General features: G+C 39.2%; 1 protein-coding gene across 2 annotated transcripts in view; it reads left to right on the top strand.

The window, feature by feature from the left end:
- Window positions 1-26,085, top strand: part of GRIK2 (glutamate ionotropic receptor kainate type subunit 2) — a 754,817-nt gene that overhangs the window by 491,156 nt on the left and 237,576 nt on the right. For both annotated transcript variants that reach the window (XM_075554727.1, XM_075554725.1), the window contains exon 11: window positions 17,548-17,754. In XM_075554727.1, coding sequence (XP_075410842.1) covers window positions 17,548-17,754 — 207 coding nt within the window. The remainder of the gene's footprint in view (window positions 1-17,547; window positions 17,755-26,085) is intronic.

Here is a 26,085-nt window from a genome sequence, read left to right as displayed (position 1 = left end):
CGTAGGATATGGTTCTTATGTTTCTCATTTCAGTTTCAAAGATTTCCAACTTTTCTAGTTTCATATTTTATACATTTAATATTCTAATTATTAATGGGTGTTTGTAGCTGTGTTTTCTCACTTTGATTCATGCCCCTCCCACCCATGAAAGTCCTGAAAACTTTAATTCATCTCTTTCATTAAGACTAACTCTATTTAAGGAGGACACTCTTCCCCAGTTACATTCTTGGAAACTTCCACCATGAATGGCTCACCCTCTGGCATTATATCTGACAGATATGGTAGTGATGCTATAGAAATAAATATGATGCTACTTACAATGTTTTCAGTGGCTAATCCCTCAGAAGTGGACAACTTGGTCTTTTGTTCTCATCCGTTCTTAGTCTGGGAACTGTGCTGTTCATTGTCGGTATTGGAAAGACTGGTGGCAAAGCAGCCAGCACAACAGAAACAGGAAGTCAACATAGTACGTCAACCTTAAAATGAGTGGTGGGCCTGTACTAACTGCTCATAAATGTTGCATAGTAACATTCCTGAATTTATGGTGCCTACAAGTTGCCTAGGTCTTATAATATTTTAATCCAGCCATTTCTTTTGAAAATTAGTACTAGCTAACTGGAGTAAAATATAAAGTAGGTCAGGTTAATATACTATTCTCATGTGCCTTTTTTATTTTTCCATTCTATCAGTTTGGATTCTTAGACGTCCCTCTCCCTTACAGGAACACTATATGTTCTTTTGACATCCCTGGCCTCTACTAATTGGTAAGAATATTTTACCAGCATATTTGAAACCCCAAGGAGAAGTTAACATCTCATATTTCTTCCTTAAAATTCAGGTTCTCTTACCTTCCCTAGTTGACTAGAGTAATTTATTTCCACTCAATTCATTTAAATAGTCATTTATTTATGAGGCAGTGCCTGGCACTTGTGATGCAAATTTAAATAACTATATTACCATTTAAGGTATTCAAGTATAGTTCAGGAGACGTATATGGAAATCAGCACTGACTGCTCATTGGATAAATATTATGATAAAGGCATATGAAAGGTGGTATCAGAGCACCAACAAATGAGACCCTGAGCATGTCTGCACTGGGAACCCCCAGCCTGTACGCGAAACGATCTCACTGCGGGTCCTCCTCCTCAGCATAGCAAGAGCATAAGAAGGGCATTTAAACTGAGATCTTTGGTAATTGGTGTGTCAGTCTGGGTACTTTACAGAAACCAATCCACAGCAACTCCTGTATAAGAGAGAGTTTTATATAAACATCCCAACCCAGTGCTGCCCAAGCCCACAAGTCCAATATGAACCCATATGCCCAACACCAATCCACAAAGTCCTCCTCCATCTCACTAAACAGACTTAATGATGCTGACTGCAGGAGGAAAGCCGAGTCAGTGAATGTGTAAGCATCTCAGCACTGGGAGGGGTCTCCACACGGCTGCTCCAGCACCCAGGGCTACACCGGGGTAGGTCCTTGTGGCTTTTCCTTAGGGATAACTTGCAGAAGTCAGCCTTGCCAGCTGAAGCAGGGAACTGGCTAAGGCCACTGCACGCTGCTCTGAGCATCACAAAACAAGAGATCCGAGAACTCGACAGGTGAGGCTCACTGAGCCATTTATCCCTCCACCCTTCACTTCATCACCCCACTTGTGTTTATCGGCCGGGTTGGCACACTAAACTAACTCAATGGGTTATGAAGTTTAAAAGACTAGTATACTGGGAAGTGTATATAGAGAGAATTGGGGATGAGAGCCTCCAGTATAGATGGATAATCTGTCACATTGAGAAGTATTTATTCCTGGAGAGAGAATTTTACATGTGATCAGGTGGTACATTAAAATACACAATCCTAATGATCCTTTTACCTTGTGGTAAGCTCAAATGTCTAGCTGTTCACTTAGTTGCAGATTAATTTCCGTTTCCCATCTGTGGGAGCCCCGGTGGCAGAGAACCCTATATGTTGGTCTGCTCACCGTAAGTTCAGCAGTTTGAATCTACCAGCTTCTCGATCAAAGAAAGATAGGCTTTCTACTCCCAGACTCAGTTATAGGCTCAGAAACCCACAGGCGCGATTCTCTCCCCTCTCGCAGCATTGCTACATGGGATCAGCTCTAGGTGGTGATTTTGGTTGGAGTTTGATGTGTCTGACAGAGACCTCAGGCTTCACACTGGGTTATATGCTGCGCTACTAACTGGAAGGCTGGGGAAGGTTCTATGTACAGGCCACCCCATGGGAGAAAGTCTTTCCGTTTCAAACCCCTTTATCCTGTAGCATCTCTATGAGGCTGAAGCAACTTGATGCCACTGGGTTTGGGATTTGGTCTGTTTGGCCCGAGAGTATTTGGGCACATAACATGTGTGGTTTTTCTCCGGCTCATCTTAGTGCTGGAAAAGCACAGAGTCAGGGGAGAAGCATGTACCTTGGGATTTTGAAAACCTAGATTCAAAACTCTTTTTGTGCCACATCAGCTGTGCTTCTGGTAAAAATTAATGAAATTCTCTGAAAATTTAAGGGAAACTTCACTATAGGTCTAGTCAAACTCTACTGAAAATTATTGGAAAAGTAAAATCATGAACCTGTAGTGAGGAGCTGACCCCTACCCAGGTTCTGTTGGTTTAATTCTTTAAATGACTTTGAAAGGAGTGCTGAGGCCACCGAGGAAGGATAAAATTGAGTAAGAGAATTGACTTATCCCTGGAGTCCATTCTTTAATTAATATTTACTGAGTGTCTACAGTAAACTAGCCACGGTGCTAAGCACTGGGCAATAATGTATTCATGTAAATATTCTATTTCAGGGAAGTGAAAAAGACAAAAAACACATAATTTAACAAATAAAATAATTTATGATTGATTAAATACTATGAGAAAACAAAATATTAAGTGAACAATTACAGACAAGATTCTCTTTAGAGAAAGTGCCTGGGAAACTCTATGAATTAGATTTGAGATTTAATGTAATCTCAGGAGCCAGCCACTTGCAGAATAGGGTTAATAGCATTAGAGAGAGAAAGAAATGTGAAAGGCTGTCAGACAGATAATAGTTTGGTATTTAAGGAACTTAAGGAAAACAGGATGTCTAGAATTTAAAGAGAAGATGAGGTTGGAAAAGTACAGTTAGAGCCTTTGTGAAAGAGTTATCCATTTGCATACATATAGGGCACCCTCTGATTGCAATCCTTTGTACTAGATACCAAGATACAGACATAATAAGAACCTAATCTCTTAATGTTCCTCCACTCAAGAGTTCACCTCCTAATAGGAAACGAAAGAAGCAAGCAGCCCTGTGTGTGTGCAAACACACAGGCATACACAGGCATCAGAAAGTTAACTGGAGATCTGGGCCAGGTTGTGAGGAAAGCAAAGCAAGGAAAAGCAATAGAAAATAACTTTGAAGGGAGAAATACTTTATCTATAATATGTTCAAAGATAGTGTGTTAGTCTGGGTTGTCTAGAGAAACAATCCAGTGGCATTCAACTATGTACAAGAAATCACTTTATATTAAGAAGCAATTTTTTATCAACAAGGAACCACAGCCCTGCCCAGTCAAGTGCATAAGTTCTGTGATAGTCCTGAAATCCTCCTTCAGATTCATATAGCCACATGCTGGTGACACATAAATGATGAACTGTGAAGCAGAGTGTCATGGATCCAAGGTTGGTGTGACCATGACAGGGCACTAGCAGCTCTCAGAGTCCGGTAACCCCCATGGGGAAACAACCCAGGCAGGCAGTTGTCTGTCTATCAGGAAGGAAGGCAGAGGGGCAGGAGAGGTGGTTTCCAGAGTCCCTCACAGAGGCTACGCCCCCAGCAAGGTATCATCAATCTACCTCTTGATCGCCAATGGGACTTCACCCTTCATAAGGAATGCCTAGTTGAACTAAAATTATCCAAATACCCCAGATATTTTTTCTGATGAAATGATATTTTAACAGAAAAAAAGAATTAGGAGATATATTATCCTTAGGGGAGTTATATTTTTCTCTGAAACAAATCCTCCCAAGCAAAATAAACCAAAAAGACAACGTAGCTACTTTGAGTCAAGCATAGGCTGGGAGCTCTTGAGGAACAGGAAAACGGGCCGTGCATCTGGAAAAAAAACAGGTGAGGAAAGTAGCGAGGGCCATAAAAGCCACAGTGAGGAAGGAATTTTTACTTCATTCTGACTGCAATGGAAAGCAACATTCTAAAAAGTACATCTAAGTTAGATGAACTATAATTCACAGAAATAAGTGTTTTAAGATGACCATGACTAGATAGAAAATGGTCTACAGGGGAAGAGATGGACATAAGGAAAAAGTTAGGAGACTGCTGCAGGGATGTGGATGAAACCTAAGGCTCGCCTGACTCATGATGGTAGCAGAAGATTGGAAAGAAATGGATCCACTGGATATGTTTTATGGAAGCATTTGAAGGACTACCAAAGAATAGAAAAAGAGTAACTAATATTTTTTTTAAAAAGCTCTGACTTTTGACCTCACCAACTGAGTAGGGAAATAATTTACGTAAGTGAAAATTATGGGCAGAATAAGCAGCCTGTTTCACAGTTTACAGCAAGCAATTTGAATGTTTTCCTTAATGTACTGGGAAACTATTGAATAGTTTGAATTGGTGGCTGTACTTGGATTCAGTATGTGCTTCATAAGATTAAATTTTTTGGATCTGTCGAAAAAAGGGAAGAATCAATAATGATATCCCAGAACTTGCCTGATAATTGGAGAAATTAAGTGTCATTTATGAAAAAAGACTTACATGTTTTGGGGAAAACAAAGATTTCATTTGGAAAATGTTAAATCAAAGATGCACATGCGGCATTAAGTTGAGCGGTCAAATTGAAAGTTGGATATATCTACCTAACATTTACAAAGAGAAGTCTAGGTCACATGCATAAATTTGAGTCATCTGCACCAACTTCTTCTTAAATTCTATGTGTGTGAATGATATTTGTAAAGGACACGTTTTTAAAAGGAGAGGGAGGAATCAGATTTAGGAGCACCAATACAGATAGAAAAGAAAAAAATAGCAAAGGAATCGAAGAGAGAGCCCCATAGCAGTAACATGGCATGGCAAAGGTTAAAAGAAACGAGTATTTCCAGAAAAATGGGATTGGAGACTGTGTCAGCTAAATATGAGATCCTGAGAAAGAAGACAACAGATTTTTGTTAGTTAGATTTATTGAAATTAAAATGTTTTGTGCTTAGGGCAAAATCATCTAAATAACAAAAAGGAATAGAAGCCATTCTAATGGTGGATAAATTAAGAAAGCAGCTCCTTCTAAAACATTATCTATGAAGAGAAAATATAAATAAAATAAGGCTCTGGTGCAAGTGGAATGTAAGATTAAGGATACATTAGTTGAATGGATTTGTGTACTTTGAACATGATTCTGTCTAAAGAAACAGATTGGTAGTGAAGGAAGGAATAAATAGTAATTAGAATAATTGGAATAATTGAATAATTAAACACAAATAATTAAACTTTGGAGCAAGTGAAAGGTGATTGGCTGTGCTAAAGATAGTCCTCTCTGTCCACCCAGATGTATTTTTACACCCTCTTCCCTCTGCTATCTGTTTAAGAGACTGATCGGTGTGGATTATATCCACAGTCACCTATGCCTTCGGATTTCTGACTGGGTTTGACCAGTGGAAAACCAGGGCAGGAGATCAGAGAAGGAGAGGACAGAGAGGTCATGGCTCTTATGCCCCTGTGAGATTCCCTCAGGATGACTATAGCTCCTAACAGAAGGTGATTGCTCTTCTCAGTGAGTTCCAACCCACAGCGACCCCGTGCACAATAGCATGAAGCACCACACAGCTTTACACCATCCTCACAACCATTCCCATGCCGAGCCCACTGTTGCAGCCACTGTGTCCTTCCAGATGGCCGAGGGCCTCCCTCAGTTTTGCTGACACTCCACTTTACCAAGGATGATGTCCTGCTCCAGAGGCTGGTCTCTCCTGACAACCTGTCCAAAATATGAAACACCCACAATGTTGCCACCCTTGCCTCTAGGGAGCACTTTGGCCACATACCTGCCAGGACATATTTGTTTGTCCTTTTTGCAGTCCATGCTGCTTTCAACCTGCTTCTCCAGAGCCACAGTGCAAACACACGGCCTCTGCTTCAGTGTACTAATTCCATGTGCTTATGAGGCAACTGAAAAGACCATGACTGAGATGAGGCATGATTTTCCATATTCTAAAGAGGTCTGTACAGCAGATTTACCTAATCCGACACGTCTTTTGATCTCTTGACTGCTGCCGTCATGAGACTGGTTGTGTTACTGAGGAGGGCCATTTAGCCTTCAGTAGCCGATGTCCTGCAGCTCTGGGTAAGGTTGTTGGCATCAGCTGCTTTCTCCAAAGTGGGAAGCCAAGTCCTTCCTGGGTGTCTTGTCTTAGCCACCACAATATGCCAACCTGACAGACAAGCGGTGAGGAGCTGAAATCTTTAAGGTGCTCATTCTAAATGTGAGCAATTGGCCATGATCAGTTCTTCAGGGCGAGGCACAGTGATGGCAAATGTCATGAAAGGAATGGTCCTATGTTTTTTTTCTTTCTTGATTTTTTTGAGTGAGATGGGTTGTTGCGGGTTTCGTTTCTTTGAACGGTCAAATAACTCAGAAAGAAGAGGAGTGGACAGATTGAGAGTGTTTATGGTATAGAAATGAAAATTAAATATGGAACCTACGCCAACAATCTGAAGTGAAAACAGAAAGGGGTTATGGATAATAGGTGGCTCAATGAGAGGTCTTTATGCAGTTGAATAATTGCAGGGTCTGGGTGTGACTGAACAATGAACTGGAAGAGTGGGTAGGAATCCCCAGATGTTATCAATGGCTAGCGTGTCAACTTTTAAGCCAAAGACCAAAAAGATGTCTCAGAAGAAAAACTTTGGTTTCATTCTGAAAAACCAGCCATGAAGCGAGTACCCTGTGGAGCACAGGTCTATTCTGACATGCACAGATAGGTCCTCTTCCACCGGAAGGACCTGGTTCATGTTTGTGTTTGATTCTGGTATATTCTATGAAAGTGCATTACTCAATTGTGATCCTGGGAGAGAGGTAGAAGCTTAGTGGGGGAAAGGATTTGAGAACTAGTAGGAAATGGGATTAAGAAACTCCCCTGTTGAACAATTCATCAAAATGGATTTCAAATACACAAAAATTGACTGCAACTGCTGTTACTTATATGTAATACTTGAATACTTAACAAGTAAGGCTTCCATTGCCCTTTATTAATCTTTTGATGTAGATCTCACTGAAAGGCAGTGATTGTGAAGACTGAATAATATAATATGGAGGCATAAGCTCTAGAGAAGGCACATTATTGTGTAAGGCATGGAGGGCAATGATATGGGGGCAGTATTGAGGGACAGGCGATCGCTGGATATGTCTTGGTTATTTTAGGGAGGTGGAGGTGATAATAAAACCAGTCTCAGAGACTGACTAGAGGAGAGGCCAACAGAGACAGTGGCAGATGGAGCGCTGTGCTGCTTGGTGCCGACAAGATCGCCGAGGCTGGGGCTAGATCAGCAACGCAATTCCATTTTAGAGGGGAATTTGGTCATGGAAGCGGTCAGCCACCTCAGTAAAGTTGGAGGGGATGGTTTCGTGTTGTGTAAGCCTGTAACTAGACAGGAAAACAAACAAACAAACAGTCTCAGAGAGGAGTAAGATGAGAATTCCAAAAGTCAGATGAAATCCTAGTGGATTTTGCTGATCTCTTAGCAGGACATCCACATAGTACAGAGGCAGTTTATAGTTGAATTGGAAGAACGGGATACTGGTCAGACGGGACTACCTAGTTACTAAACTCAAAAAGTCAAACTCACAGTCATCAACTCAGTTCCAACTCATCGTGACCTATCGGGGACGCTAGAACGGCACTGTTGGGTTCCTGAGACTGAGTCTGTGTAGCGGTAGACAGTCTAATATTTCTCCTGTGGAGCACCTGGTGGCTTCAAACTGCAGACATTGTGGTTAGCAGCTCAGTGGACAGCATGGGTTCCTTAGTCACTCGGGTGCACGCAAAATTAGTCTAGGACAACCGGAATAGAAAGATATCGACTCGACACTAATTCTCTCTGAGATGAGTGTGGGCAAATAGACACCTTGCTGTGTGTCAAAACTCCAGTAGGTATGACTTCCCTGGTGGAATGGCTGTGGTTTTCTCATGGGCGAGAGGAACGTGATGGCATTTCTAGATGGCCTGTCTCAAAGAACAATCTTCCAGAGACTTCTCCCATGTTAAGTAAGTAAGAGCCAATTTCACACTTGTTTACTCACAGCACAGTCGGCTCTACGATATGCCACCTGCCCTCAATGGAACATGCTAAGGCGTGCATTCTCCTGGCACTCAGTTGGCATGCCAATCGCTTGGTAAGCTCCGTTTGTTGAATCCTGTAGAATGTGACACCCACTCTGCCTTCACTTTCAGGAACTCCTTACGCCCTATACTCAGTCACACTGACTGTCACTATCCTCCTTCCTGGGCCACGACCAAGTTCTGTGGGTCTTTATGTTAGATTTTCACTGGAGTGAAAAAGAATTCCTTATCTTGGAATTCTTTTCCTTTACATTTTTAAATGCTTTATTTTCTTTCCAACTTTTAATTTCTATCTTTTTTTTCTTTTCAGGGACTTTCAGATACATTACACAAATCTTGTCTTATCTTGCTAATTATTATGCAGAATGTGTTCGCTATTGCATTACCCAGTTTTAATAGCGTCTGATACTATCTGAAAGGAGATCTGGTGGCAGAGTGGTTACATGCTTGTCTGATAACCATAAGGTCAGCAGTTGGAATCTACCCAGGGGTCCATGGGAAGAAGGTCCTATAGAGTTTCTAGGGGTTGAAATCAACTCAAGAGCAGTGTATTAAAACCATGTGACGTATGTTCTATTTGTTTAAGCATGTACTATCTATTTCCTTCTCTAAATCATTAACATTTGAGTACAAGGATTTCACTTTCTTTTGAGGATCCTGACATAAATTTTTTTGGAAGGCTGCATAAGCGCTTGCTAAATACAGTTTGTGTTTGGCTGGCTTGTCTAGAGAGACAAAACCAGCGGCACTTACATACATAGAAGAAAATATTTTACATCAAGAAGTAATTTGGCAGCAAGAAGTCTTCCCAGCCTAGTCCAACTTAAGTCCACAGATCCAATGTGGGTCAGAACCCTTTCAGACCCACGCAGCTCCAGGCTGATCACATAGGCCAGTGAGCACAGAATCACATCAATCCAAGGTCACTGGAAAAATGGCAGAGTGACAACAGCTCTCAGTGTTGGGGGCCCACATGGGGCCATCCTCGGAGGCAGATACAGCATCCCAGTAAGAAAGACGAGGAAGAAGAAGAATGGAGGGCATCCCAGCATGTCTCTTATAAAAAGGCCACACCTCCCAGGAGGCACCATTAGACTATGCCCTTCTTGATCAGTTGGACTTCACGCCTACATTTCATATGAATTCAGTTTGACATAAAATCTAGCTTCCATACTGTTTTCCACTCGCCACCTTTATTTTTCTACGGAAACTACTACTTAATTCATATAATAAATTATAATAGTAGTTGTAATTTTGTAGTTGGCAGGACACAATGTGATAATATAAATAAAACCCTTACTTCAACTATTGGTATAGAGTATGAAAATGGGCCGTCTTTCATTCATTCCTTATTCAATAGACCGTTGCAGGTTTCCATGCAACTCTTTGACTTTGCTCAAGCTGCTTTTTGAAATGCTGTTTAGATTTTTACTTCAGAATTTCTGCCGTTCACTTTAGATACTCCATTTTTATTATTATTATTATTACATTTTTAGACCTGGGGAATTTTCATGTTTTTTTTTCTTAAAATAGTGCTCTTCCATGGGGACCTGATAGCAGGGGCTTTGAAAATGATGATGACGGCATATGCGTAAATGTGCTCGACACTTTGGAGGAATGTATGGATTGTGATAAGAGATGTAAGAGCCCCCAATAAAAGTATTTTAAAAAAATAGTGCTCTTCCTGATGTCAGACATTTAAGGTATTGTGTGGGACTCAGAATCACAGGATAATTTCCATGGTTTTCCTGATTAATTTGTTGTCCTCACAAATAAAGGTGTGTGTGTGTGGAGGATGTGGGTGTACTTTGTATGATACTGGCATCAAACCAATAAGATGCATTTATACACCCGTCATTTCCAGGATTATTGGGAATCTGGACATATTTCTCTCAAATCACCCTGCTTCCTTGTGTCACCAGTCCCAGGCCACCCACTCATTTCAGTGACTGTCCATTGGTAATTCTGCCCAATGCTGCATGCAGTGGGACAAGGGGTTCTTCTTCACACCAAATATTGGTAAGCAAAAGGTGGCTTTAACTTCGGGGTACATAACATGTGCCTTCTTAAAACGTAAGCCCTCAGTCTGATGAAATGTTCATATTTTGGTAGTTTCCCTATAAAGCCATCCCCAACAAACAAACTATAGTAACCAGCCTTTTCCATGCTTCATTTTCCTTTTTACTTGGTTGAAATAACTTCTGCTACCTCACTTTCCCCTAGGGCAATGGTTCTCATCCTTCCTAATGCCACGACCCTTTAATAGAGTTCCTCATCTTGTGGTGACCTCCCAACCATAATATTATTTTTGATACTACTTAATAACTGTGATTTTGCTACTGTTAATTTGGGTGACCTCTGTGAAAGGGTCATTTGACCCCAAAGGGGTCGTGACCCCCAGGTTGAGAACTGCTGTCCTAGGTTATGAACTTTGGCCAGAGGGACTTCCCATTTCCCCTCTTTCTCTTTTTGCTTTTGTTTACTTACTCACATTGGAAAGTCCTTTAGCTCCAGACTGTCCCTCCCTGTCCAGCAGCAGATAGCTGGGCCTGGCACCTGTGGAGCCCTCTCATCGTTCTTTTATTTGGTGTTTCTCTTTCCATATGTTACACTGTCCGACGTCTCCCCTCACTCACTTCTCTGTTGTCCATCCCCCAGGGAGGTGGTTTACATAGATTCTTATCATAGGTTCCCCCTTTCCACCCCACATTCCCTCCAACCTCTAGGCATCACCACTCTCATCACTGGTCCTGAAGAGGTCATCTGTCCTGGATTCCCTGTTTCTGGTTGCTATCTGTACCTATGTGCATCCTCTTATCTAGTCAAATTTGTGAGAGAATTGGAATCATGATAGTGGGGGAAAAGCACATAAGAAATAGAGAAGAGTTATATGTTTCATCGTTGCTACCCTACACCCTGACTGGCTCATCTCCTCCCCACAACTCTTCAGTAAGGGGGTGTCCAGTTGGCTACCAATGGGCTTTGAGTCTCCACTCTGCACTGACCCTTATTTACAATGATAAGATTTTTGTTTTTTGATGCTTGATATCTGATCCCTTCGACAGCTCGTAGTCACACAGGCTGGTGTGATTCTTCCATGTGGGCTTTGTTGCTCCTGAGCTAGATGACCACTTGTCTATCTTCGAGCCTTTAAGACCCCAGACGCTCTATCTTTTGGTAGCCAGGCAGCATCAACTTTCTTTACCACATTTGCTTATGCACATGTTGTGTTCAGTGATTGTATCGGGAAGGTGGGCACCCACTGATAGGATTTTTTTGTTTTTTGATGTCTCATACCTGGTCCCTTCTACACCGCATGGTAACGCAGGCAGGTATGCTTTTTCCATGTGGGCTTTGATGCTTCTGAGAAAGATGGCCATTTGTTTATCTGCAAGCCTTTAAGACCCCAGATGCTATATCTTTTGATAGTCGAGCACCATCAGCTCTTTTCACCACATTTGCTTATGCACACATTTGTCCTCAGCAATCATGTCTGGAAAGTGTGCATTATGGAATGACAATTTAATAATAGAACAAAGTGTTCTTGCATTTAGTAAGTACTTGACTGGAGGTATAATGTCCATCAGATGCCTTAATACTAAACCTATAAATATATGCATGTAGATATATTTCCCCTCTATCCTATATAAATATATTTCCATATGCACATGCCTGAATTAAGACCTCTATAAATACCCTTTGTCACCTAGTTCTTTCCTCTATTTCCTTTTACTTTCCTCTTGTCCCACTATAATGTTCAGCCTTCATTTGGATTTCAGTAATTTCTCTCGGTTACATTGCCCTTGCTGAATTCCTGCCAGGCCTCTCATACCCTCCTTGTCACTAATTTTATATCACTTGTTGCTCCCCTGTCCCTGGGTTGGTCAGCACCACCTCCTTACCCCCGCCTTCCCCCTCTCCCATGTCCCCCTGGAACCATGGGTCCCATTGTTTTCTCCTCCAGACTGTTCATCTAGCCTATCTTATCTAGATATATCTGTAGAGATAATATTATGTACCAAAAAACAAGGCATAGAAAGACAGGCGATGAATGAGAACACAGTGATGACAACAAAAAAGAAAACCAATGACCCATAAAAGAATAAATTAAAAGGAAAAAAATTAGAAAGATTAATTCTCAGCCTTTTGGCTAAGATCAAGTTTTTTAAAAAGAAAAACCTATAAATAGATAAAGGTTTGATTTTTGAACTCTAGGCATGTCCTCCAGTCAGGTCCGATGGGGTGCCATGATCTGGCCCCAGAATCTATCCTTTGTACTCCCTCGGGAGCTCCATCCTCTGCTCTACCAGTTGCTCTGCAGCACACCTTTAGTGTTTTGCCTTGGTGTTGTGGGGTCAGCCCAGGCCAGTCCCAACACTGAGTCTCCAGTGTTGTCCCCCTTAGGGCCCTGGGCCAGCGAAGGACAGCGTGTCTCATAGTGGGATCAGCCATATGGTTCACTCTGTGCATTGGCTGTTCTGAGCGGGGATATCATCCTCCTGGCCTGGTGGGCCATGATGTGCTCCACTGGCTCTTCCTCCCCATTCATTTGCTCCTTTGTGTTCTGATCAGACATGCCCCTCTCCTCTAGCTGCAGCTTCACTGCCATACTCTAAAGTAAATTCTTCTTGGGGGAGGGGCAGTTGTCCACATAGCTGGTATGGGAGCCGAGCCCTCAGGCCCCTCCACTGGCTCCCCACTCCTTGCCGGCACGCTGCATTCACATCCGGGAACACTGAATTTAAGTCTGGTCCCTCTTACCCTGTGGAGACACAAACAATACCCTCCCCTTGGGTTGGTCAGTTCCCTATTCCCTCGCCACACATCTCTTTTATCCCCCTCGCCCTCTTTTTAGTTGGCTACCATATGTACCCCTAGATTTGGTCTGGCCTCTGCCATACTACCTAGACCTCACCCCTGGAGTGTTTATATGCAGTAGCTTTATCCCTTTGCCCCTTTTGAATTTTCTTTTTTTTTTTTAATAAAGTTACCTCAGCGAACTCATGTTACACTTGTTCTTTTTTGCTTGCCTTACTTCACTTAGCATAGTTTCCTCCAGTTCTTCCCATGAGGCGATATGCTCCATGCGTTCATCACTGCTTTTTAGTGATGCATTGTACTCCGTTGTGTGTATGTACCACAGTTTTTAATCCATTCATCTGTTGATGGAAATTTGGGATTTTTCCAACTCCTTGCAATTGTGAACTGTGCCATAATGAACATTGGAGCACAGATGTCTGGCCGTGGTTTTTTTTTCTTGCCTCTTCTGGGTATATGCCCAGTAGGGAGATTGCTGGGTCATATTTTAGCTCAATTTCCATCTGTTTTAGAAATCACCAAATTGATTTCCATAGTGGCTGTATATACCTACAGTTCCACCAGCAGTGGATGAGAGTTCCTATCTCACCACAGCCCCTCCAACACTTGTTTCTTTCTGATTTTCTAATTGAACTATCTTTGAGGGTGTTAGGTAGTATCTCATAGTTGTTTTTATTTGCATTTCTCTTATGGTTAATGATCAGGAACATTTTCTCACATATTTACTGCCCCTTTAGATATCAGACTCTGTGAAACTTCTGTTCAGGTCCTTTGCCCACCTCCTCATTGGGCAGTTAGTTTTCTCTTATTGTAAGTTTGCAAAGTATTGTAGATTTTAGTAAGAAGGCTTTTGTTTCATCTGTCATGACTAAAGATGGGCTCTGTTATTACTCTCTTGGTGAATTCTTTCGATGTACACAGGTATCTTATCTTCAGTATATCCCACTTGTTTATTTGTGACTCTCTATTTGTATTATTCCCTATTTCTGATAGTCTATGTATTCCATGTGCCAAGGTTCTCAAGTTTCTCCCAATTCTGTCCTTAATGGCCCTAATTGTTTGGGGTTTTATCTCAAGGTCTGTGATCCACCTTGAGTTTATTTTTGTGCATGGAGTGAGGTAAGGTCTTGCTTCATTTTTTCTGCAGGTAGATATCCATTTTGTCCAGCACCATTTGTTGAAGAGGGCATCTGCTTCCCATTTAATATTTTTGAGCCCTTTTCAAAGAAAGGAGAGGAAAAGAGAGAAAAGAACACAAAAACTGGAGCAACAATGTCAAGCAAACTAACACCCACTCTCACACACACAACTAAAGTGCACAAAACAAACAAAAGTGAAAACAGAAAAAAGAGAACAACAAACAAGGAGAACTGAATCTGCTGAGACTGGGAGGAAAGAGAGACGAGCTAGGAGGATAGGAGAAAAGAAGAAAAAGTGAAAGAAGCTCCCAAAGAAAGAAAGAAAAAGAAGCAATGGAGAGTTAAGAAAATAGATAAAGAGATAGCTGACCCCATGCTGTGTTGTGTGTAGCAATGTCTTGTCCTGTGTGCATCACTGTCTTAGGGTCAGGTTTCCCACTGAGTGGGCAGAGTTGCCCTAGGCAGCGGGTCGGGGTCTGGGAACCAGCAGTGGCAGGTGAAAGGAAAGAGAGGGAAAAGAGAGAATCATACACGCAGAGAAAGAAGAGAAGAGAACAAAGAAAGCGAGAAGAATGAATAAAGGGGGAAAAACTCAACTGTGTTCACTAAGATTGGCTGTGATGATAAAGAGGGAGGAGAGAGAACAGGAGGAAATAGAGAATAAAGAGATAGCTGATCCCTGATTGCTTGAATGTGAGGCCAGAGGGGTTTAGACCCTGTCCCACAATGGCAGGTTGGTGTGCCCTTTTAATGCAGGACCCAGTGGTGTTGGGCGGAATTGCCCTAGTTGACGAGATCACCTTAGAGGTCCAACAGAGGCTTCCTCAGCAGCGCAGCACGCTGTAGATGCTGTCCCAGCTGCCTCGTGTGGTGTACAGCACTCCCACAGAGGGCAGGCGGGAGTTCCCCCTGCTATTTGGGTTGATTTGCCCTAGGTGGAGGGTAATAATCTGGAAGCCAGTGGTGGCGTATGACAGGAATTAGAGGAGAGGAGAAAGAGGGAAATAGAAAAAGAAGAAAGAGAGGGGGAAAAAGCAACATAAACCTGTGCTCATTGAGACTGACTGTGCTGGGAAAGAGAATGGCATGCGAATAAAGTTGAAGAAATAGAGTGGTAAGTAAAGAGATAACTGAGACTCGATCACCTGTTCTTGAAGCAGCAGGAGTTCCCACTCTTCCTAAAGGTAGCAGAGTGTGGTATACCCACTTGACATAGGGTTCAACAGATGCAGTGTGGGACTACTCTCAAAGACAAGGTTGCACCAGCAGCCAGGTGGCAGTTCCCACCCGTGGTACTGAACATTGGAGTTCACTGGTATACCTGCCTTATTCTGTGTGTAGCATTACTGAAATATCTTAACATGACTCTTGTACCTAAGAATCTGTTACTTCCACCAAGTGATTGTGTGGGACTATGGAAATAGGGCATGTGTAACAGTAATAGAGGGGATTGATCAGCTTCCATTCCCATTCCCTGGCTACAAGGATGAGCCATCATTGAAGCAGCAGGAAAGAAATAAACTCAAAGGATGGCGGAAGAGTAAATTCAAGATCTCTTTGAAGTGCTGGAGGCTTTGGAGACCACATGCATCAGAGATTGACTGACTGTCACAGACACTGAGAGGAGTGTCATGGAGACCATAGGTGCCATCTTCTCATTTAGATAGAGACCATGGAACTGTGGGACCTACAATAGATAGGCTGCCTTCTTGGCCCAAGTAGGCAAAGGCCAAGAGATCATATGGCTGAGAGACAAGAATAGAGAGGCTTGGCTGCTGCTGAGGAAGCCAATGACTGTATCCTTTCTGAATTCCCAAATAAATCCCCTTAACTGTGAGTATTGTACGTGAGATCTGTGTGGCCATTAAAATGATTTATTGAACCTAGCATAGATGAAGAATGGTGCTGGAGGAACTATTGGTGTCAGAATTGGAAATGTAGAATGGACCATGGGGGCATGGCTAACTCTTGCCCTGTGCAATAGATTAGTCTGCAGAGGTCAAGTATGTCCACCTACAATGCCATCAAGGTCACTCTTTCAGATTACTATTAGGTGATCTCTGTCATTGACCTAGCACCATGGCCATATTTTCCACCTACTGCATTTCTTCTTTGTTTTCACCTTCTCCATTCCCATCACCAGTAATTATAGAAATTGTTAATGAATCTTGATCACATATTTGATCAATTTCAGATTGAAGCAGTTGGTAAAATTCTTCTTCATCTATATCTACATCTTCATCACTAGTTTAGTAGTTGGTGCATAAATTTGAATAATAGTTGTATTAACCAATCTTCCTTGTAGGCACATCAATAGTATCTTACAGAAAAAAATGTATATCAAGATAGAACTTGAAATGTTTTTTCTGGTGTTGAATGGGACACCATTCCACTTTCCCTGTCATTCCTGGCATGGAAAACCATGATTGTCCAATTCAAAATGGTCATTTTCCACTTACTGATGCTTAGGACATGGATCTTATTTGTTCCATTTCTTTTGTTAATGGCTCACAATTTTACTTGATCCATACTTTATACATGTCATGTTCTGATTATTAAAGGATGTTTTACAGATTTTTTTCTCATTTTTAAGTATGTGCCATCAACAAATGAATGTTCCGAATGCTTTGTTTGTTACGATAGACTCTGTTTTGAGGAGACAGCTCTTCTTCTATAGTAATTGGTTTATCTTCCAACATAAGGGACTCATTTTCTGGCATAATTTAAGACATTGTATCAGAAAATGTTCTTCTACTTACATGTAATAGTAGAAATAGCTCATTTTTCAGAAGTGGAAAGCATCTTTTTTCTTCCTAGTTTGTACTTGGTCTGGAAACTTAGCTGAAACCCATTTACCATGGGCAACTCTGCTGATATTTAAAATACTGGTAGTGAAGCTTCTAGCATTACAGTAACACAGAAACTACTGCAGTTCAATCAACTAACAGATATTGGGGGGGCATGCATATAAGATATATTGTACATTATATATTCTATACTACATTTATATCACATTATAATAGCAAAATAGTATAGCTTTGTATTTCTTGTTAAGTATAAATATCCCATTAGTAATATGAATATATCCCTTCTTAGTATATTAAACTATATTAATTACAAGTAAAAGAAATATACCTAAATTGATTTGTTTCCCTAAGTTTGATAATGTACAATTTTCTGTTCTAAGAAATCCAAAATCCTCATAGTCAGTTTCATAAGCAGTTAACACTCTTATCTTTATGTTTATTGTTTTTAGGAGGAACCCTATGTTCTATTTAAGAAGTCTGATAAACCTCTCTATGGGAATGACCGGTTTGAGGGCTATTGCATTGACCTTCTCAGAGAGCTATCTACAATTCTTGGCTTTACATATGAAATTAGACTTGTGGAGGATGGAAAGTATGGAGCCCAGGATGATGCCAATGGACAATGGAATGGAATGGTTCGTGAATTAATTGATCATGTAAGTCACTTTTCTCAATATCTATTACATTGTGAAGATTGATGACAGACTTATTTATTTAAAAGGGAGTTCCTAATAGTTCATGTAAAGATGGAGCTAAAAGATAATGGAATTTTTCCTTTAAATTGTTGAGGCTCTCATATTTATTTATTAATAATTTGATCTTACCAATTAGCAAAAATATTATTTAGCATCTGTTATTCTCCATGATTTTATTCAAAAAAGCTATTATTTTTGTCATTAAATATAAAGAAACCATGTATTTTTCTATATGGGCAAAAATTTGTCTTAGAGAAAATAGTATCTGATTTAATATCTTAAATATTAAAAAATATTAAGTTTTCCATCTTAATATTATAATCGGTATATCATTTCTCAACAATTAATTTTTTCAATTTATAGTCCCAACTTAATAAACAATAGATGTATTAGATGATGAAAACTCTAAATTTCATGATGAAAATTCAATTCTAGGATAATATGCTTCAAATATTTGTAGTAAAGAGGAGATATCTATATCCATATGAATAAAGCATAGACTCAATATTTCAGGTGAAAAATAAAGCAAAAATAGCAAGAATTTGAAGCAGAAAGAGATGTGGATTTAAAAAAAATTAAGGTGGTTATTTCTTTGGGCCCAAAATAATATCATGATTTCTCAATTGTAATGTTAATAAATTTTTCTCTTTGAAAAAATACTCTGGCACTTTCTCATATCATTAAATCATATTTGACTTTGAATTTTGTCACATTTAAGTTTGAAATTATTCATTATATCAAAGTATATTATACTACTAGGAAAATAATTCTATAAAATAGTTAAGTTATTTTGTATTGAAGAATATGGTGAATTTTCCACTGTAACTAAATAAAATTTCACCTTTTAAAATACCTTATGCATTCATTATTATTAATCATAAAAGGAGATTCATAGTCTCTTCTTTTTCATACTAAACAGATATATATTTACATACATATAAATCCAATCAGAGGTACCTCAAAAAGTAAATGGAAAATTGGAATTACCAGATAATGGAATTTTTCTATGAGATTTTTGAAATTTTCTTTTGTGTGTGTGTATTTCTTTTTTTATACCTCAGTTGGAAACAGAATAAAAAACAATTAAATGGCCCTTAGTGTATTTTTCCATGAATTTTCAATTTGCTAAATCAAATCCTGCTATTCTAATTGTTCTCTCTTAAGAAGCATAGTTGGATCTAGGGTCTGAAAATATGCTGTTGAGTTTCTGTGTCTCTTACTGACTTATCTTTTGATTTTGTTTTCTATAAATATCATTCTTAAGCATTTCAACACGGTAACAGAATTAATTCATGATTGCTCTAGACCATTTGTTCACAACTGGTTCATAAAGGACTTTCAGCAATGTGGGAAGGCATTTCTGATTGACATGATTTTTAAAAAATAATTTTATTGGGGCCTCAAACAACTCTTATCACAATCTATACATACATCGATTGTGTAAAGCACATTTGTATATTCGTTGCCTTCATCATTCTCAAAACATTTGCTCTCCATGTAAGCTCCTCATTTTTCCCCCCTTCCCCCTCTCCCTCATCAACCTTGGTACTTTATAAATTATTATTTTGTTATATCTTACACTGTCCAACGTCTTCCTTCACCCACTTTTCCTTTGTCCATCACTCAGGGAGGAGGTTATATGAACATCCTTGTAATCGGTTCCCCCTTTCCACCCCACCCTCCCTCTACCCTCCTGGTATGGTCATTCTCACCACTGGTCCTGAAGAGATCATCCGTCCTGGATTCCCTGTCTTTCCAGTTCCTATCTCTACTAGTGTACTTCCTCTGGTCTAGCCGGATTTGTAAGGTAGAACTAGCATCATGATCATGGGTGGGGAGGAAGCATTTAGGAACTAGAGGAAAGTTGTATTTTTCATAGTTGCTACACTGCACCCTGACTGACTCGTCTCCTCCCTGAGACCCTTCTGTAAGGAGATGAATTGACATGATTTATTGGGAGCTGGAGGAGGTGATAGATATACTTAGTGATAAAAAAGTCAGGACCCTAGTAAATATTCCTACGATGACCCTAAAATACACAGAACGGTCAATCACAACACACTGTTATCCAGTTCAGCTGCAGAGCGCTGAGGTTGGAAAATTTTGCTTCTAAACTTACTTGTTGCTTAGAGTTCTCATTTTGACAAAGAGGTTCTCCTTCCAAGTTTCAGTAAGATCAATGAGTGGAGGCTTGCTTGGCCAGTTTGGACTGTGTGCCATCTGTGAATTGACCGAGAAGACTAGTGGGGAAGGAGTGTTGGTCATGCTGTTTTCTTTCCTGGAGCAATGGGATAAGGCCAGCCTGATCGTGTTTATTATAATTTTTTTGTGGACATAATTGCAGAGGTAACTAATACTCATAATCTTTCAAAGACGCATCTTACCCCTTCATGAATTAAACATATAGAAACAATACAAAAACAAACTCATTGCTAGGTAAGCAATAGGAAAAGAAGACAAAAATATGTTTAGGGAATTGCAAAACAGCGACACCCAATTATATAACTGTGAACTAAACTGTAAAGCTCATTGGCTTGATGGAAAACACCTAAGCTAAAATGAACTAACTAGCATATATTTCTTTTATGGGACAACTTAAACAAGACAAAAACGAATTAATTTCAAGACTCTGCTTATAGGTTTTACCTGTATGACTACACTTGACATATGACATTTAGTTAATGGAACATTGCCAAATGCTTCAAAAGACATAAAGAGGAAAAGTCAGAAAAAGTCAGGTATGGAGCCGTGCATGTGTAAACATATGTAGAAAGAATTTACCCCTCAACAGAATATATTTAAATAAGTGTTAAAGAATTTTTTAAAATTTAGTACCAATCAGTTTATGGCTGCTTCTTCATCCTTCTCATTTGAAAGGATCTTTTAATGTATAGAATTTGATTTGATTTTTGAAATATATTATGATCTAACTAAAGATGGGTTTTGGTGATACCATATGAAGATGTAACTTCAGAAAAATTGTAAGAGAAAGTAATTCACTTAGGATTTTTTGTCATTGAAAAAGGTACATCTTTTCCTTGCAAGCACACATCCACACACACAGTAAGGGCTTCACAGCAAGAGTTAATAATCAATCATTGATAAGGAAATTTTTATTCACTTCCTATTTATTATACAGTTGTGAGCCTTGGTCAAATTGATTTAAATTCTTGTTATCTTTCCTCAAACAGAAATAGAGGTCCTAATTAATATATTAGTAATAATATATACATTTCTAATACAGTGTCTGACATATATTAGGCAATCAGTACAGTAATTATTAAGTTCAAACATGACTTCTTCTTACTTCCCTTGCTATGTAATATTTAGAAATATTCCTTTTGAAATCTAAAGAGTTACACATGTAGGCAATATTACAATGTGAAGGCTGTAGTGATTGCAGCTACTTATTATTGCATTAATTTTACTTTGGAACTGAATTGCAATCACTGAAACCCATCTTAATTATGGAATTGGTTGACTGGACTACTTAAATGACCTATGTTTTGTGAATGGCAGTTTTATTTTTAAATAATTAAATATAGGAAAATATTAATACAGAAATAAAGTAATTATTGGTTAGCAATAGGAGGGAGGTAAAGCAGTATTTAGAGCATCATTAAAACAGGAATTCTCAATTTTAAAAATTCCAATATTTAAAATAAAAATAATATTAGTTATAGGGAAAAAGTGAAAACATTTTTGGATTTCTTTATACTTATAGGATGGTTTGTTTTATTGAGTTGTGTTTGAACTGCATATAGAATCAAGAGCAAGATGATATATTTTTCATGCATAAGTACTTGAAAATCTTACTATATCACTGATTAGACAGGCTTTTGTAAAATAAATGTTTTCCTGGAGTTATATTTTTTGATACATTTCCAAAATTGATAATACTAAGTGTCTACTACAGGAAAGCATATTATACAGACAGTATATTCTCTAAATATTGATCTATATCGCTATATCCATCTATAACTCTATATTTATCATCTATCTATCTATCTATCTTTATCTATGGAACCCAGGTGGTTTAGTTCTATGTGTTGCACTATGAACTGCGTGGTCAGCAGTTCGATACCACCAGCAACTCAGCAGGAGAAAGACTGGGCTTTCTACTTCAATAAACAGTTACAGCCCCAGAAACGTAGAGAGACTTGCTGTGAGTCAGTATGGAATCTATGGCAGTGAGAGTTTTTATAATATACGTGTAAGAACAGGGATCCCTGGTGGCATGGTGGGCTACGTGTTGCGCTAATAACCACAAAGTAAGATGTTTGAAACCCCCAGCCCCATCTGCAGGAGAAAGATGAGACCTTCAAATCCCACAAACCTTAGAAACCCTTGGATGCAGTCTACCTGCCCTCTAGGGTCACTGTGAGTGGGAATCGATTCTATGGCAGTGTGTTGGCTTTGTTTTCTGTTTTAGATAATGCTATAAAGTAAACTAACGGAAAGAATAATGTATGGAGTTCTTCCTTATGGAAGTGACCTGCTCTTTTAAACACACACACACACACATGATTGGGTACGCAAAGAAACATGGACTTTTTTTTTCAAAGTTATGAATTTAACTTTCATCACAAAACAACCTTATAACCTTAAAAGTACTCTCCATTTTATTTAATACTGTTTCCAAATCTGCGATTCCATTCTTGGAAACATTTTTTAAACTCATCTGTTTGATGATTGACGGCACCTCCCTCATTCTTTTCTTTACTTCGTAAGTGTCTTCGAATCGCTGTCCTTTCATGTCCCTCTGCATTTTCAGAAACAAAAAGTCACAGGGTGCAAATTCTATAAGTAAGGTGTGTGGGGTAAGAGAGGCATGCTATTTTTTAGCAAAAACTGGTGCACTGAGATGGCTATGTGACAGCACCTTGTTGTGGTTACAGAACCAGACCAAGTCTGCCACATATCAGGCCTTTTTTGTCACACGCTGTTATGCAATCTTTTTAGAACCCCGAAATAGAACGCTTCATTAACAAGGTGACCTGGTGGAACTCATTCCAAATGCACTATGAGTTGACATTTTAGTCTGTTCGGTTAGTTGACTGATGTCCAGAATGAGATTTGTCATCCATTAACATTTCACCTTTTTTTAAAGCAAGAAAACCACTCCCACACTACAGTTTTTCCCATAGTGCTGTCCTTGTAAGCTGTGTTCAACGTCACAACAGTTTCTGCAGCATTTTTCCTGAGCAGGAGACAAAATTTCACAGCTGCACGCTCTTCTCTTAAATTGGCCATCAAAAAAACAAGGTTTGAGTGAAACTGCTTTTACAAAAAAATCCATAGTGACCAGAAAGAACCTTCCCAAGAGACACCACTGGACCGAGTTGTTTGATGCTTGCCTCGCAGGAAAAATGTGTCCTATGAAAACTCCGCTCAGGTTGAGCTTTTTTCCAGGTATTTTTTGGTCCCTCCTTGTATGTACCTATATTATGTATATGTAAACCATGAGGTCTTTCCATCACATTGGCCATACTTTGAACTCTTATTACTATAGGTAATTTAAATAACTTGTTTTTGAATTTAAATAGGCAGCTATAAAAAATGGATCATTTTTGTGAATCATCAGATGGTTTAGTATATTAAGATGGATATTATGTGTCTGTATTAAAGGGTTGACTAGAGAAATAAATCCAGAGACACTCATATGTGTGTAAAAGAGAGCTTTATATCAAAAAGCAATTCTATATTGAGAAAACATAACCGCCCAGTCCAGACAAATCTGATATTAGCCCATAAATACTTCTCAGTATTATACTAGTCCATAAATACCTTTTCAGACTCGCATAACCATTCACAATCATGCCGAATGCAGGAAGATCACAAGTCTGTGGGTGTCAAGTCTTGTGGATCCAATGGTGGTGGATGCATCTCCAGGGCTCTGCCTGCCATGGCTCTTTGGGGCTTGTCAATAGGAAGGTGCAGCAGAGAGACAGTGCATCCTGCCTCCAGGAAGAGGAGAATTCCCAGAATCCTTATGGGAAGGCCACACCCGCAAGGATGCAGCATCATGCTGTGACCTGATTGACAGGCTAAACCCCACTCCTTCATTCTATTTATCAAGTAGACATGAAATTATGTAACGACCACAGTGTCATATGAGTTCATTGCATTTCTTGTCCTCTGGTTTGTGGTGTATTGTTGGTAACATCCATGTGCTTCTAGCATACTGAAAATAACTGAGCGATATAAATAATAGTAATGCAAAAAATAGTAATGTCCAGCTTCCAAGAATATTTATTGAAAGAATGAGATAAATACTTGATAATGTTATGCAACAAAGCACCATGTTCCTCAGAGAATATGATACATATTTTCCAAGTGCTTTCCTCTTTATGTTGTGCTGCAAAGGTACCAGTGAAAATGTCTGTTCCAGGACCAAGTAAATAAATAAACCATGTCATATTTTCCTTTTGAAATTAAAGCATCATAACTTTTCATATACTATTTTATGAACTATGTTGTCAAGTTTCTCATTTTTAAAAGGCTGTTTAGCAGTTGAGCCAGCATTGCAGAGATGAATACATATAAACTTGCTAATGCAACTGTGGTATTAAGCTGGGTATAAATTATACTTGTAGCTTTGGGCTGTGTATTTCTTACAGCTAATAACTCATATATGGGCTCGCGAGACAACTGTTATAAGCATGTTATTCATAAAGCCAACTGGAGTTATTCGTTAGCATGAGGGAAAACACCTAAGCTGTAATAAAGTAGCACATATTATTATGGGACTACTTTAAGGAGACAAGGTCAGTTAAATTACTTTCAAATCTCTGGGGAGGTTTATAGGAATTCGAAAACCTCAGGATAATTTATGCTTGTTGACATCTATACAGAATAAAGCAATATACAAATTCTCAGTATGTGCAAGTGAAAATTATACCTCATATATATTCCTTCCTACCTCTCCAGTTGTATTCCACCTTTCCAGTTTCATAAAGATCCTCAGTGGCACCGGAGGTTAGGCATTGAATTGCCAAGTGCAATCTTGGCAGCTCGAATCCATCAGCTGCTCCAAAGGGGAAAAATGAGACTGTCTAATCTCCTCAAGATTTAGTGTTGGAAACCTTGCGTAAGGTCACTGGAAGTAGGAATCACGTTTATGGCAGTGGGTTTGACGAGGTGGAGTTAAACCTTGCCACTGGTTATATATTTATCTTACACTTCCATGGCTCACATTACTACTGTTACTGCTAGTACTAGTACTGGTACCAGTACTACTACTACTACTACTACTACTACTACTACTACTACTACTACTACCACCACCGCCACTGCTGCTGCTACTACTACCAACACCACCTCAGCGATGACGACTACTTCCACCACTGTTTTCATTTATATTGCTTTATATTGCATATTAAACATTGAAGAAATTTCTAGAATTAATGTGGGGGAAATTATAAGATATTTAAACAAAGGCTTTTAATATATGCATTTTGCTATGCTACCCAAGGATAGAAAATAGTTTTATAAATACAACTACAAAATGAGATATCTTTAAAGCTGTTTTCTAATAGATACGACTATAAGAAGGAAAAAAGACTACATAAGTGACTTATTGAAAAAGTAATATTTTAAATTCAAAGCATAGTTCTTTTATACATGCCTTTATACAAGGAAATGTCTCTATTTTTAAAGAGGTTTGTGCTTTTATATCATTATCCATTTGAAATTGATAAAAGTGTTCATTGCGCAAAAATCGTTTATCTTCAATGGTGTTCTTTATTGTAACATCAAGTGCTATTGGAATCATGAAAGTAAGCCAAACAATTTTTTTTCAGGTTACAAAGAGAGGAAGGAATTCTGCTTCACTTTATAAAACAGTTATGTTAAAGTGAGAAATCTGTTGAGATCTAATTTACTCTTCCTTGACAATTTTTTTAAAGAATACCTATGCTATTGTAGTTTTCCAGCCTCAAGAATGATTCCCTGCATGCCATCGTAGCATTTCAGTTGGCGTTTAACACCATCAAACCTTTTATAATTCTAAATCAGCCTTAAATGACCTCCCTTTATTCTGCTTTGACTCCTGATTTCTCTTTTATTATATACTGGAAGGTAACCAAGTAATTGTTTTTTGTGGGAACTTAAAAATGCTCCAGGTATTCTAACAAAAACAGAAAGACTAAGTCATAAAACAGTTTACATAAATGAGTGTTGATTTGCACCCTGCCTTTGAATGTTGATAGCACTCTAGAATTTCTAGGGCAAAGGCTTGTGCATGCTAGTAAAATTGTTATAACTCTCTGATGTATGTGCTATTTAATTTTA

This window comes from Tenrec ecaudatus, chromosome 7, assembly GCF_050624435.1.
Source record: "Tenrec ecaudatus isolate mTenEca1 chromosome 7, mTenEca1.hap1, whole genome shotgun sequence".
NCBI classification, from domain to species: Eukaryota; Metazoa; Chordata; class Mammalia; order Afrosoricida; family Tenrecidae; genus Tenrec; species Tenrec ecaudatus.
The sequence above is the reverse complement of the archived record's forward strand: the minus strand, read 5'-3'. Positions and strand labels throughout refer to the sequence as shown.